The 15,277-nt window shown below is 37.4% G+C and overlaps 1 protein-coding gene across 1 annotated transcript in view; it reads right to left on the bottom strand.

Moving 5' to 3' along the window:
* Positions 1-9,327, bottom strand: part of LOC117424522 (AP-1 complex subunit gamma-1-like) — a 29,187-nt gene extending 19,860 nt beyond the window's left edge. The window contains exons 1-3 of the mRNA XM_058992676.1: positions 9,117-9,327; positions 1,395-1,598; positions 51-175 (exon numbers count right to left, since the gene is read on the bottom strand). Coding sequence (XP_058848659.1) covers positions 51-175; positions 1,395-1,595 — 326 coding nt within the window. The 5' untranslated portion in view covers positions 1,596-1,598; positions 9,117-9,327. The remainder of the gene's footprint in view (positions 1-50; positions 176-1,394; positions 1,599-9,116) is intronic.
* Positions 9,328-15,277: the final 5,950 nt, after the last annotated feature.

The raw sequence follows: 15,277 nt of genomic DNA on the forward strand, positions 1-15,277 counted from the left end.
GTCCAATACTTTAGAAACACGTATTATCAAAGATAAATCACAGCCCTTACTTCTTGATGCAGTTGGTCATTAGTAAATGCACGTCTTGTCTCTCATCTAGCAGTAACATGGCACCCAAGTATCCAATACGCTTATCTGTAAACTTCTGAGATGCAATCAATTTGAGGCACTCCAGCTGTAGAACACATTAAAACACTTTAACACAGGAATAATTCAAAAACAAATATTTTACAGAATAAATATGCCAATATCTGAAAATGAGCACACTCTTTTAAAGCGATCATCAACCTTAATACAAGCATGTCTAAATCCAACTGATAACTGCACAGTACATATACTTTGCCAACATATTAAGTGGAATTTGTCTCTTCAGATGAAAAATATATGCTGTTATATATTTGCCTGGCACTGTTACTTTTCCACTGTACAACCGAGTTGTGCCAGGGCCATACCAAGCCCTGAAGGTGCGGTTAAGGAGAGGCTGGGTTGTTTTTCCACTGCAGAGCCGAGCCGTGCTACTGATGTCACACACAACGAAAGACAGTTGTTATTAAATTATTGTTATTAATTAACTGAGTTTGCCAAAAGATGCACAAACAAATGGTGTTCAAAAATGAATAGACCAACGGTACAGCTGTACCTTGTATCGCTATACTTTGTAAATATATTTAGGAATTTTTTATAATCCACAAATTTTACTGATTATATCAACTTAATAAAGTTCAATTAGTTCTGTTGAAAGGGAAATACATTAGTTTTAAAAATATGATTTGCCAAAGATATCCCGTTTAAGGATAGCTGTTGTTTCTAAAGTTGTTTTTTTGTTTGGGTGCTTAAAAAAGAAGCTGCGTGAGTGCAACGAGAGCCATAGTTGTATGTATGGTACAGCTGTAGTTTGTTTTACAATATTTTTGTAAACAAGTTTAGAATTGTTTTATTTTCCACATTTTGCATTTATATTAATATAATAAAGGCCAAGGATGAGACATTTGGTAGAATTTTGTGTTTCTGAGTGTGTGAGACGTGTACTGTACCCACGGTTTATGTCCATTTGCTTCAAATCGTCAGAAATTCAGGCATAAACTTTCTCATTTCAGACGCACATGTTGTTTGTCTTTGTGGAGTGTACTGACTGATGCAATGTAATGAAGAAAATCTTTAACCCCACCCCTGGCTCTGCTTGGCTCGCAGCCGGATTCAGAGGTCTTGTGAGGCTGGAGTTTCACAGTTTGGTTCTCGCTTGGCTCGACAAACAGCCAGTGGACAGCCACCTGTACCTGTACTGTACAGATGTGCCAGTGGAGAAGGAGTATTATATCTGAGGCATATGTACACATTTAGCCATGTGTCAGTGGATACAACAATACCTTCTGGGTATACATTTATTAGATTACCTGTCCAAAGTGTGCTGGGTATCCCAGCATGTGCATATACAGTAGCTTAGCAACATTTCTACAGCGGTATGTATTGTCCTCTTCTCTGAAAGATGACCTAATAGCAGCACATTCTTTCTGGATCATCTCTCGCTCCTCGGCTTGGGTCCTAGCTGTCCGGATCGTCCGGATCAGCTCCCGCAGTCTGATCGGAGCTGGCATCCTCTGAAAATACAAACAGCAAACAATAAGTACAATATGCTTCAGTCCAATACAAGATTACATAGTCAGACAAATCCTATCTGCAACAATATGCATGGGAATTGTGCAAATTCCTTCTTGTAAAATGTTATGGAAAAATAATACTTAGCAAGATTTTTCACAATTGGTCAAGGGGTTCTCTAGAGATTTGAAAAAAATATATATATATTTATTACTAGGTTTCAAGGCTTGAATTTCTGCGTGGGGTTGCAGAAATCACGCATTTTCCAAATTGCTTCTGCATATCTGCAACTTTCAATATGGGAAAATCCTGCAGGGATATTTTAAGACTGCAAGGAAGCAATTTAGAATGCCTCATTTAAACACATGCAGTATTCTAAGAAGTGCTGTGTATATCAAATGCCTCGAGACTTTACTCTCTCTTACTGCGATATGTGATTCTCGGCAGCATTGCTTGTTTTTGTAGAAGCTGTCAAGGACTATTGCAGCAAGAGAAAATAAAACAGTATTTAAGATAAGGCTGTAAGAGTTTAAATATTTAAAATGGTAAACGCAATTAAAAAATATTTTTGTTTAACATTTTAATTATACGTATACCCCCTCCTCAATAAATAAAAATCAAAACATTTTGATTGTTATTTTTACTTCCTCTGCACCTTAGGCTTGCCCTACCCCTCCTCCAGTCCACCACGTGATTAATCTTTAGCCAGTCAGAGAAGACTTGTAGAACGCAGCATGCAAGCGTAATACGTATAGCTGTCGTTCGGTAGAGATTAAAATTAAAGAGAAGTCCTGTTTGGACCTATTTTGAAAAAGCTGAGGACAATACTTTAAAATGCAGTTTGTTCAAACTTGCTAAGTTATCGCAGAGGTTGCACGGGTCCGGTTGAAACAACTTCACTACCAGCTAAATGAAGATTCGGCCGAAGCGCGTCAGCCCAGGATAACACAATTTGCACGCCATCGCTTTCATGATCCGGTATGGGCAGATAAAATATCTGATCGAGTAGCAGAGATGATTGAGACAGATGTTTACCAGTTTGAGTTGTGGAAGGACAAGGATTTAGTCAGCTTCTGTCTTTTATTGCAACACTTTTTTTTTCACAAAACAATGAGTGCATAAATAGAGATGCTTAACCATAAAGCACATGACGGATTTCCCTTGGGAAAGGAATAGTGTTTCCAATTAAAAAGGTTTTTAATTAAGCAGTTCTCTATCTGCATTGAGCAAACCACAAAAGAAACACTGCATGCTAACACTGATTAAAAAACAATACTGTATGAAATCTAAAATACATTATCCAACATGTTAGTATTTACTGCTTTTATAATACAGTTGGAATTACATTGCAACAGACAGAGGTGGGACAGGAATAATGCACATTACACGCACCAATAAACAATATGTTATTTTCCACAAGTGCCAGACCACAAAAGCATACTCATCTGAACATTACATATTTTCAGTAGATACGAAGGCCAATTTATGATTTTTCACATAAAGACATGCATTTCAACTCTGATTTACGCTTTTGTTTGGACAAACGCATGACCTACGCTTCACTGTCATATTGAATATGAAAAAATAAACCCAAATTAGATCTTCTCAAATTAGGTATGTAACCTTCTTCTCCATGGTGGAATTTCAGTGCTTTAGTTTTAAACTCTGAACATTGAGGTCAAGTCTTACATTATTACACATTTAAAATCACCACAAAAAATATCCATTTCAGTTATTCCTTGCGTAGGAAAAAGTCTAACCCTTTCCTAATAACTACCTTTAAACATTTTTTCAGAAAGAGGAAGCTACATACCTCCATAACATCCTAACCAGAGTAAAACTGTTCGTATGGTGATTAACTGGTAAACACTGCTCATACTCTTAAATGGTGAATCTTTAATCAAACATTAACAGCTAAACCTGTATGTATTAAGTATTCATACCAACTGTAAAACACACACTGTATTCTTTATTCAAAAACCATCTGGGGAATAAGGATGTGAGCTATGTTGTGATTTTGGTCTTGTATCGGTAAATATATAAATATATATATATATATATATATATATATATATATATATATATATATATTATTTATTTTTTTTTTTCCTCACAAATAAATACAGCAAACCTTAGCCTTACTGACGCACAACCTGTTACACTGTTAGGAACCTGGTAGTCGATTTAGCTTGCTTGCGGTTAATGACTGAATACACTGTATAGAGCTGCACGACTTCTTAAAGAGCTGCATCAAATATCAAAAATATCGACTTAAATCACTAGATTTTTTCTTCTGACTGACCCAGGAAAGATCTGCCAAACTTTCCAGTTTCTGGAATTTGCATTTCGATTCAGCCGCAAAACAATTTCACAAACTGTTGTAGAAACTTGCCAGGCTCTATATAATTCTCTTCGTGTCAGATACCTGAGTGTGCCTAATAACGAAGAAGCCTGGATACCTGAGTGTGACTAATTACGAAGAAGACAGTGCATTGGTGCAGTGGATGAAAAGCACATCATTACTGAACCACAACCAAATTTTTTTATAATTACAAGGGCAGCCATTCTATGGTTTTAATGGCTGTTGTTGATGCAGACCTTATTTTTATATATGTGGATGTAGGGACAAATAGGTGTATGTATTTAAAATATTTGTACAGTGAACTAGATATAGAATCATCATAAAAAAAAACAAGCACTACAAATAATAAAACATAGAAACGCAAACAATTTTTATTTTAAAACACTGGAGAAAGGGTTATATTTTCAAAGTTAACTGAATAATAGAAGTGATGTTTACACAGTACTGCAATTGAACTGGGCTAGTCTTCAGCGCTCCATGGCGTTGTGCACAATTCTGTTATCAGTCTCATTTTTCTTTTTCAAGTTGGCTCTGGCATTTCAGCCAGAGAACATGCAACAAATCTACCAAAAGCCTCCCTCTGAGAACCTGTAGCCAATCATGAAAACCAGCTAGATGTTACTCGGTCTAGTGCAACATTTACTGTACTGTTTAAATTGGTTATTTATTTATTTTTCCACTTTTTACTTCGATATTTACGGCAACTCTGAAAGGGGCTGCTGTATGTTTTTAAATGAGAAACAGTTTGGTTTTATTATATAAATACATTAAAAACTGAAGTGCATATGTCTACACTTTCTTTATTTTCCATATGCTAAACTAAGTATTTTTAGGAAAAATTAGCAATGTGCCTGTGTTCCGGCACAGGAAATTGGACGAAAAAACCATGCCTGTCAAAGATCTTTTATTTGGGGTTAAAAAAATACTGTTTGGCAACAGTAAGAAATGTACCTAAGGCACGCCTCTCAAAGATGGCACGTGGATATGCAGTTAAGTTTATTTTTCCTGTTTACTGTCATGTCATGTATTTAATTTAGAAAATGTTCATGCACATTTAAACACATTGGAGTTAGAACATGCATACTTAGACACAACGCTACACGCTTAATAAGATGCTTATACAACATAAATAAAGCAATCACTAATTGACATGCTTTCATTAGTTAACTTGAATGCTTGCTGCACAGTCATTTTCAGAATTTCTTTTCTAGTTTTAATAAAATTAAAATGAATAACATGATGTTTCCTGATTTAAAATAAAAGGTTATAGAAGTTAGTGTTCTTTTTTCCTTCATGCATCCATCAGTATAAATAATGATTGTGATTCCGAACTCCGTTGTAGATTTCAACAAAGACATATCCAGCTGTTTGACTGTATTCCATTTTCCCTAAGCACAGGTCATAACAGAATCAACAAGACAATACAATGTTGGGATTTAATATAGCTTCTCTTAGACATCACCCCTTATTCATTAACCTATCAGAATATCATTGACCACGTGGGTCCACTTTAGTTTTATTCTCTTAAGTGATTGTAACACCAAAGCCTGTCTGATGTTCCACTCGGGAAGCCCTGATGTTATAAAGATAAGGGACCAGGGCCGGCCTTTACATATGTATGAACACAAAGCAGATTTAGGCCGCCTTTTCGTATCATATTACCAATTTGATTTTCTATGATAACACTGAAAAACAGGGATTTTGTTTGATGTCGGAGCTTTTTTTGTTTTACGTTTGGGGAGGGGCAAAAAACATGCAAGGCTTTTTTTGTTTGTTTGATAATAACCAAATCATTACAAGTAACACTGGCAAATTTGCTTTAAAGTTACGTAAACATACCTCTCTGATAAAACTGCTTCCGGTATTCAAGTTCAGTTTTGAATGAGGCTTCAGTTTACTTCAATCAGTATCCAGAGCTGTTCAAAAATGCCGAAAACAATAACAATCATCCCTAATCGGATCAACGAGTCGATGTGCTGTTCTGTACTTCATGCAGCAATGCTGTAGATTACACTCGCAGGCAGACGATTGTATAATAGTAAGCACAAAACATAAATTGCATGAAACATAAATTGCATGAAACATAACGTAAAACAGCAGCAAACTTGGGATTCTTTTCTGTGCTCAACGCCACCACGTCTCAGACAATCTGGCTAAAGAATGCTGCAGCTCTATTTTACAATAGCCATCCGGATGACGAAGACTCTGAGTTGAACGAACATGAAATTATTTATATATATATATATATATAAATAATTTTATAACAGGGAACTATTTGTAACATTTGAAGTAAAAAAATATATATATATTTTATTAATGGCACTAGTAAGCTTGTAACTTGCTTAGAACTTGAAAGTGTAAAAAATTGTATTTCGGCTAGGGCATCCTCAGCTCACCGTGTACCAGCGACCCCTGCAGTCTGGCAGGGCACCTGCGGGCTTGCCTGTAAGCTGCCCAGAGCTGCGTTGTCCTCTGACGCTGTAGCTCTGAGGTGGCTGCATGGTAGGTCTGCGGTGTGAAAAGAAGCGGTCGGCTGACGGCACACGCTTCGGAGGAAAGCGTGTGTTTGTCTTCGCTGCTCCCGATTCAGCGCGGGGGTGGTAGCGGTGAGCTGAGCCTAAAAATAATTGGCTATTCTAAATTGGGAGAAAATGATAAAAAAAAAAAACAAAAAAAACAATTGGCGACTACAAAATAAAAAAAAAGCAAATGTGAACGGGGTTGCAGACGTAAATATGGGGCGGCCAAGTGGTGTGAATGGGGTCTAAATGAAACCCAAATACTAACAATCTAAAACTAAACTGTTAATCTTTTAAACTATAATTTCTTAAAGTGCATGTTTCTCCAGCACTGTTTTAATAACATTACAGTGGGATTTGTATAATTATTTGTTTGCAAGATGTCATTTGAATATTGTCAGGAAAATACCAGGAAAAATATATTTGCTTTCTATTTTTATTATTAAATGGTGGTAAGACATCATATCATTGTTAGTAGTTATTTCTGACATGCATTACTTGATTGCTGCAAGTGTAGTGTTGCAATGTTCTGTTACTGTAGGTAAAGTATGATTGGATAGTCAGATTTTCATGACCATTTAAAACAACCCCCCACTTGTACTCTCATCTTGAGCACACTGTGGCCCCCCCAAGGTTTGGACATTCCCTTATGTGGCCTGCCACAGAATGTAATTGAGTACCCCTGCTCTGATCTTGCAGGGCTCCTAGAGGTAAAGGCTTCAGTTAAAATACTAGAACACTATCCTAGCAAGTCAATGCAATTGCAGAACAAATTATTTTTGCTTTGGTTTCCATGTGCATTAATAATGTTACCATGCCCTGTCTCTCCACAAAGCCAGACATGGGCTGATATGCTTCATGATTTTTTTCTCTCCATATATTGCCATTTATTTATAATGAAGCTGCCAATAAACATGTTAATTGTGCATCAGCTCAGCTGCAGACCAAAATCAGGAATGGGGTTTCAAAGTAATGCCAGTCCACGGCCCTGCCCTTTCCCACAACAGAAGGAAGAATGAAACAGTCGTTTTTCATATTCCAATTAAATTACATGGATGATTGTAACAGTTTTTTTTTTATATAAAAAAACAATAGCATTGTTGTTCCGCAACAAATGCACTTTGATACGTGCTTTTCATACCTGGAACTCTAGTCCAATCACATCTGAGCCTACAGTACACAAACTGTTTGCATATTAAAGTACCAGTAAAAACTGCTACAGATCATTAACTCAAGATACAAGTGACATGTGTCCCACAAATACAATTATCTAACTTTCTTATTGTTGCAATGAACCGCACGAAACAGGATTTCAAATGTACTGATAGGTTGGTCCTTGTCATCCAAATGGTCAGTTTCCTCGTTATACCTGAGTCACTATCAAATGTATTTTAATAAAATGACAACGTATCAAAAATTGGTAACTGCTGATATTCTGGCAAATGTCACAGTTGTCAATCCAGCAAATTATATATATATATATATGTGTGTGTGTATATATATATATATATATATATATATATATATATATATATATATATATATATATATATACACACACACACACATATATATATATATATATACACACACCACTCGCAATACTTTCTTGGCCAAGACCTTACATTTTCGCAAAACATTCTGGATATGTATTACTAAGTTGCTCAACATGTCAAATGCTTACAAATACCGTACCCGTTTCAAGAAGATTGCTTAAGTTTCAGTTCCTACTACTTGGTTTACAGCTGCGATGTTCATTAAAGGCACTGGATATAATAGAGCAAACTATTCCACCAGGTCCCTAAACCAATGGGGCGTATCTATGGTAGTCAATTTCGCAAACATCTGACATTTTTTAAAACACCTGACCTTAAGCTCCAATTCCAAATATATTAATGAAAATCAATCTGTTTAACAATGAATTTCTCGTAATGGCAGTGATCCGTCGCTGACAATTAACATATTCATATTATTTATTTATTTATTTATTTATTTATTTATTTATTTATTGGCTGACGCCCTTATCCAGGGCGACTTACAATTGTTACAAGATATCACATTATACAGCAGCAGTGTCCCCCACCTGGGATTGAACCCACAACCCTCCGGTCAAGAGTCCAGCGCCCTAACCATATGGGCAAGTGTACGGGTGGCCACTGAGTGAGCGGTGCATTTATAAACTATTCCCACAAATATAAACAGACAATGGCATAAAACCAATTACTATAACTGAATGCATTTCAGCAAATATACAATATTGTGAGGCTTCGGTCAGTCAAAATAGAAAGCTGAATTTTTTTTCACAACCACCCAGCTAGTAAAGCCAGGCCTCCAAACATCAATTTACAACAGAAAATGTCGTTATCAATAAAAACAATTACAACATTCAAGATATTATAAGTTTTCCAAGTACGAAGTTATTACGTTTTAATTTAAAAATAAATAAATAAACAACCCGATACTATGTGCTGCTCATAAAACGCCAAAAAAAAAAACAAGTTTAACCGCACTACCATATCCCGGTATTGCCCCAAAACATCGGAAAACACGTTTATGCCTGTGCGGCGCCCATACCGGTCTGCTCAAATTTTCCCCATATCATTAATGAAATGTCCTGACCTGATGTAGATTACACTCACCGTCTATATTGACACCAGAAAATCACTGAAATCTTCTCTCTTTGCGACGGAGAGAGAAACAAACCTGACATTCAAAATGGCGGCTCCCCCGGCCTCAGCACTTCTACCGCAGGCGGACTGTTACACAGAAGAAAAGGTTTGAACAGTGGAGGGGTCTGCAACTGACATCATTGCGGCTCCACCACAGAGGCGCATTGGATGTACTAACTACAGAGCACTTTGAGCCAACATGGCAAACATAGGTACCCAGTTTCACAACCTTCACTGCTGTATAAATCTTGGTTTTGAGATGACTGTATATTTATTTTCCAAGTGTTATTAGCAAGAGCAAATAAATCGAAGCCTGGGGCATCGAGAAGCATTGCAGAAATAGACTACATTCCTTTCCTGCTAAACATGCATTGTCAAATAGATTAAGTAGGTTTGGCCATTTAAAGTAAGTGTTTTAAATGGTATTTTAAAATTATTAAATATCAAAGAAAAACCAACAACAAAAAAAACTACATAAAACTTAAAAAATATATAACTAATAGATTGTAATGATTAAATATAAAAAATTACAAGCGTTTTTTGCTGTGCAACTTGTGCAAGTGAGACATGCCCAGAATACCTCAATTCGCAGAAAATATGCTTTGAACGTTCTATTTATTATTATTATTATTATTATTATTATTATTATTATTATTATTATTATTATTATTATTTATTTCTTAGCAGACGCCCTTATCCAGGGCGACTTACAATCGTAAGCAAATACATTTCAAGTGTTACAATACAAGAAATACATATTTATGTGTGCAACACCTTTTGTTATAAACTTTTTTTTTTTTTTTTTTTACAATTACTCATGTCACAATCCTGTTGGAAACTAATTTGGACAAAATGTGTAAAAAAAATAGGCACAACGTATGCAGAAAGAGGTGTTTTTAAGGAAATGGTCTACAGATGAACCACGGGTTTCTATTTTCTTTCAATAGGTAAAGCGGATGTGTTAACATTTCTTGGTGGCGTAGTGGAGGAGTGCTGTGGCCTGGACAACCTCGTGGCAGTCAGTGATGACGTCAGTGCCTGTGCCGAGTCACTGCGTGTGCTACAGGGAGTCAAGTCACTCAACAGGTTCTGCTGGAGGCTGGGAGTGGCAAGGTGGTTTTGCCAAAACAAAGTTTATTTAACATTTTTTTGCATTCCAGGCCAACAAAAATGTTTTAGTGGGTGTACTGCATACATGTAATATGGCCTGCATAACAGGATGTCATACATGTATTGCTTACAAGCCTTACAGGATTAAAACACCTTTAAGCACCCACAAAACAGACATGGCATTAGTTTAAAGTCTAAACTTACAGACATAAGTAGACTTTACAGAATATCCTAACACTGAGCTTTTGCATTGCTTCAGTACTGGCCCAGGGGGAATAGTAATGATTGCTGGTGTTATGTCTGTGTGTGTGTGTGTGTGTGTGTGTTTACCTAACCTAATGCAACAGATTAATATACAAGGTTCAGAACAGGAATTAATTAACTATATTCTACCTGTAATGAAGTAAGTGTGTTAAGTAAGTTATATGCTTGACAGCAGCAGTAGACCAAGTGGTTTATTTCTTGTAGTCCAGTACTTCTGAAATGCTTGGACAGCTAAAAACTGAATTTGCTCCAATGCAGATGCAAAGCTTTTGAAACTGTGCTCCTCCTACTCCCCCTTGTGGAGTCTGGGAATAAGATTTGTTTAAAGAGCTAAGGAGACATCTAGTGGCCAGTGCACTTAAATTGTAGGAATGTGCTGAAATGCTTTATTTCCCTTTTTCAAGAATGCTGACATGATAAAGCGCTTTGTGATGGTGGTCCACTATGAAAGGCGCTATATAAAATAAATATTGATTGATTGGTATAAAAATCAACTGCAAAAATGAAATAAATAAACAAATCAGTGTCTTAGGTAAGGGCATTTACTGCACCACCCAGGCTCTGTGTTTACATACTGGCAAAGCTGTTTTAAAGTATTTGCATTAATCACAAACTGAAGGCTTCCATTATAATTCTCCTCCGCTGCGAAAGGGACATAGTGGAGGTGATCATAAGTGAGTCACACATCACATTTTTCCATATATATGGAGAACCGCTTATCCAGTCGTCATGAAAATGGTATTAATAGTATGATTTCCATTACACGAGAGTAGATGTTAAAACTTCATGCTGATTTGAACTCGGCTCTCGCCAAGATAAGCACCAACTAAGACGTAGCTTTACAGTAAACTAATGTGATCCATATGTGTCTCCATCCATTTACGTTTCCTTCCATATGATGATGTAGATATCCTTCTGTCTGGTGTTAATGGCTGAAGTGTAATGCCGGCTCCAGGGATCAACCATGGTGCGGCCTCCCCAGCGCATCAGCATGACAACCGTCTGGATTGAGCTAAGTAGGGTACATCTCTGGGTTTTCAAGTGGGCACCTTCCATCCTCAGTGTTTCGTCGACTAGCCCACGACACCTCAAGAGGGCTCGACGGTGATTCTGGCGTCCCAGCATCACCCCCCTCCGTCCCCCAATCAACTCAGCCCAGCTTACTTACCTGTACATCAGCGTTTCTTTCTTTCTATTGTGCTTGAGATCCCCAGCCAGAATCTTTCCGTCTCAACCACAGCCAGTTGCTGCTCCTCTCTGCTGCTTCATATAAGCTCTTCACTGTGCAACGCAACTCTTGGCCACTGAATCCGACGTCTCTGAGAAACCGGGTTGTAGATTGTGCCACAAATCCTCGACAACCCACTTCCACTGGGTAAACCCGGACTCTCCATCCTCGCTGTTCCGCTTCAGTGGCTAGTTGAGCATACCGCAGTTTCTTCCTCTCATACGCCTCATCTACAGCATCCTCCCATGGCACTGTTAACTCTACCAGGTGAACAAGACAATATCTGGTCGAAGGTTAGTGGTGGCAATCTCAGGTGATAAAATAAGCCGTATATAGTATCAATCATCAAGAGTACCAGATCCTGTCACAATTCAATTTTTGCATGTATTTGGAGAATCGCTTATCACACTGTGGTTAAGCATTTCATTGCTAATTCTTATTCTATACTATTCTGTTGATACGTGTCATGTCCATGAACTGTGTCATCATAGTTCTGAATTTTCAGCCATGGCAGGGGATGTATGTTATTGACATATGTGTATAATCTGGCATTGCTCACAAACTGAAGGTTTCCATGCTGGCTGTCATGTTCCCCCCGCTGGGGATAACATCAAAATATCAGAGTCGAGGTTTATATCCATCTATCTTTTATATCACATTTACATTTGTGCATATATCTGGAGAATCTCTTTTCCAATTGTCATGAAACTAGGTATTAAGTGGAGGCAGTCATACGTATGTCATAAGCATTGGAGAAGTAGGCTGTAAATAGCAGAAATATCCATCTAGGCATTATTTCTCCTTTCATTATTTATATAGTTTCTGTGTTTCTGTGTTCTTCTTGTCTTTGTTTGTTGTATATACAGTAGTTTATTTGAACTGGCTAGGGGTAGTGTGCTTTTCTTTTGTCCCAGTCTTAAGGTTTATGCAGATAGATACATGTATATTTTCTTTTGATTTAATAAATCAATTGATGGCAAATAGAAACATAAAGCCTTTAATATGGCAAATGGATTGACTTATTTGTAGCTGACTCTCTGCTTGATTTCTCTTGGTCTTCAGGGAGGTTATCAATAACATTGTAGTTTAGCAGGAATCAGAGAGCCCTCCATCACAGAGGCAGACAGGTATTGATTCTCACAAGTGTGGTGGTCAGCACCCCCCCCCCCCCCCCCAACAGTGATTTAGCAGCTCCCATAACAATAATTGTAGATACGCTGTGTCTTCATTCAAGCCCTACTCGCAATACCTCACACATACTTTTCGCCTTCCCTCTCAATAAATCGATCATCCACAAAATAGTCTTCATGTTGCCTCAACTTTCATGACTGAAAAGGTATAAAGAGAAACTGTTGTGTGATGTCTAAAAATGGAAACATCGCTATAAAACACAATTACTCTCAGGCCCACTTAGGAAATGAAATGTAAAATACAACAAAGAGACTGTTAGAGATGTTTTCATAACTTTGGCACACAAAGGTACCTATTTTAGTGACCTAAAGTGGTATTTAAATGGAAAAGGATTCCAACCCATGTAAGGTATCCTTTTAGCCTCCTCACAATTGTGGCAGAGCAGAAGCCCTGCTGCTGTAAATAGTGTGTGTGGAAATGTAAGGTTGGCAGGGATGGGGTTAAATCTGTCCCTGCCAGCAATCACAGGTGTGGCCATTCCTGTTAGGCAATTGATGCTAAGTGGGGAGTGGCCACATGTATAAAAGGAATCAAAATGGTTTGTTTAGTTGTGCTGTGATTTGGTACTGTTTTGTGAAGTGAAGGTGTAGGCCCAGCCTGTTTTTATTTGTTTTGGCCCTTGTGCCGTCTTTATTTTGTTTTCCTGTTTGTTTGTTTAATAAAGTGCACAACAGTGCTTTATAACTTCCGTTTTCTGTCTCTGGGTTTATTTCATGCCAATAACATCTTAGGCTGTGACACTACCTTGTTACAACAATATTATTATTATTATTATTTATTTCTTAGCAGACGCCCTTATCCAGGGCGACTTACAATTGTTACAAGATATCACATTATTTTTACATACAATTACCCATTTATACAGTTGGTTTTTTTTTTTTTTTTTTTTTTTTTTTTTTTTTTACTGGAGCAATTTAGGTAAAGTACCTTGCTCAAGGGTACAGCAGCAGTGTCCCCTACCAGGGATTGAACCCACAACCCTCCAGTCAAGAGTCCAGAGCCCTAACCACTACGCCACACTGCTGCCCTTCACCCTTGCTGCCATTCAAACGCGTATCAATAGCAGCTTTGTATTGTGCTTTCATTTACGTGAGGTGAGCTGTCTTGTCTGCTGTCTTGAAGTGGTTCATTTGGTGACAACAAAAACAGTAGGGACGCCGGTAAAGACTACCTTTGACTGGTTGGGTTTAGGCACACCGATTGTGATATGTTAACTGAATGTTGAATCTAAGACCCGAGATGGATTTTATCCCTGCTTTTACCAACCACCAGTGGTCCTTATGAAATATATGGACCTATCTGGCTGTCTAATATTTTCTTAGGTAGACCATAGCAACTGGCAGTTTCCCACTAGGAGAGATGCAGGTCACAAAGAAACACAGAAAGTTATCAATAGCAGTGAATTTGATGAGTACAGCCATGCAGTGCTGAAGTATATATACTGTAGGTAGGTGTGTTAGCGGATGCCATCCACCAGCCTTTTGACATGTAATATTGTGTGTGATGTTTTGTGAAATTTGTATACTGGACTGTTCCAGTAACACACATTTTTTCTGCTTCTATTTGGGTTTTGAAATGTGACTCAATTTACTTAATTAACCCCCATTTTGCTACTCTGGCCTACAGAGGGTCCGTGGCCATCGCAAGCTCACCCTTAAACATCCATCATGATTTTGATGTAGCCTAATACCCAGAACTAACAAACACCAATAGACTGTCATTGTAGGTCTGCAAATCCATCTGCATAATACATAATATACAATAAATGGACACTTGCAGAATACTGTACCCTTGACTGAGATGCTATTCCCCCTCTTCCAGTGGATCAGCCTTGTCTCGTATAGAGAAGGGTTCCGTGTCCAGCTGTGTTGTATGGGATCACTGGAGCCCTTCATTGACATTTATGATATTTTTATGAACTGTTGAAATGCATGTTAAAGGAGGATTTTAAATTAGCTTGTTTGTAATATTATATATAATATATAATATTAATATATTGTTATTAATGTATAGTCTATTTATATACATGGAGTCTGAGATTACAAAGAGAAGTTTGTATTTAAAACTAGTCATTCCTTTTTTTCCCCGTTATTCCCCACTGTCCTCTGTGGAGTGAATATACTGGAGACAGGTCAGTTGTACAGATGTTATACTGGACATTTTTCCATTTGTCTGAAGAACTGCTTTTCAAAGTGTCATGAAACATTGCATTACCATTCTTTAGCATTGTTCGGATTATCAGATTTTGAGGATATATAGAGATGTCTACAGCCGTGACAAGGGATGTATTTTTATTGACATACCTGTTTGTTTGTAGCACTCAAATAATTGTGTTACA

The sequence above is a fragment of the Acipenser ruthenus genome, chromosome 19 (assembly GCF_902713425.1).
Source record: "Acipenser ruthenus chromosome 19, fAciRut3.2 maternal haplotype, whole genome shotgun sequence".
In the NCBI taxonomy this organism is placed as follows: domain Eukaryota; kingdom Metazoa; phylum Chordata; class Actinopteri; order Acipenseriformes; family Acipenseridae; genus Acipenser; species Acipenser ruthenus.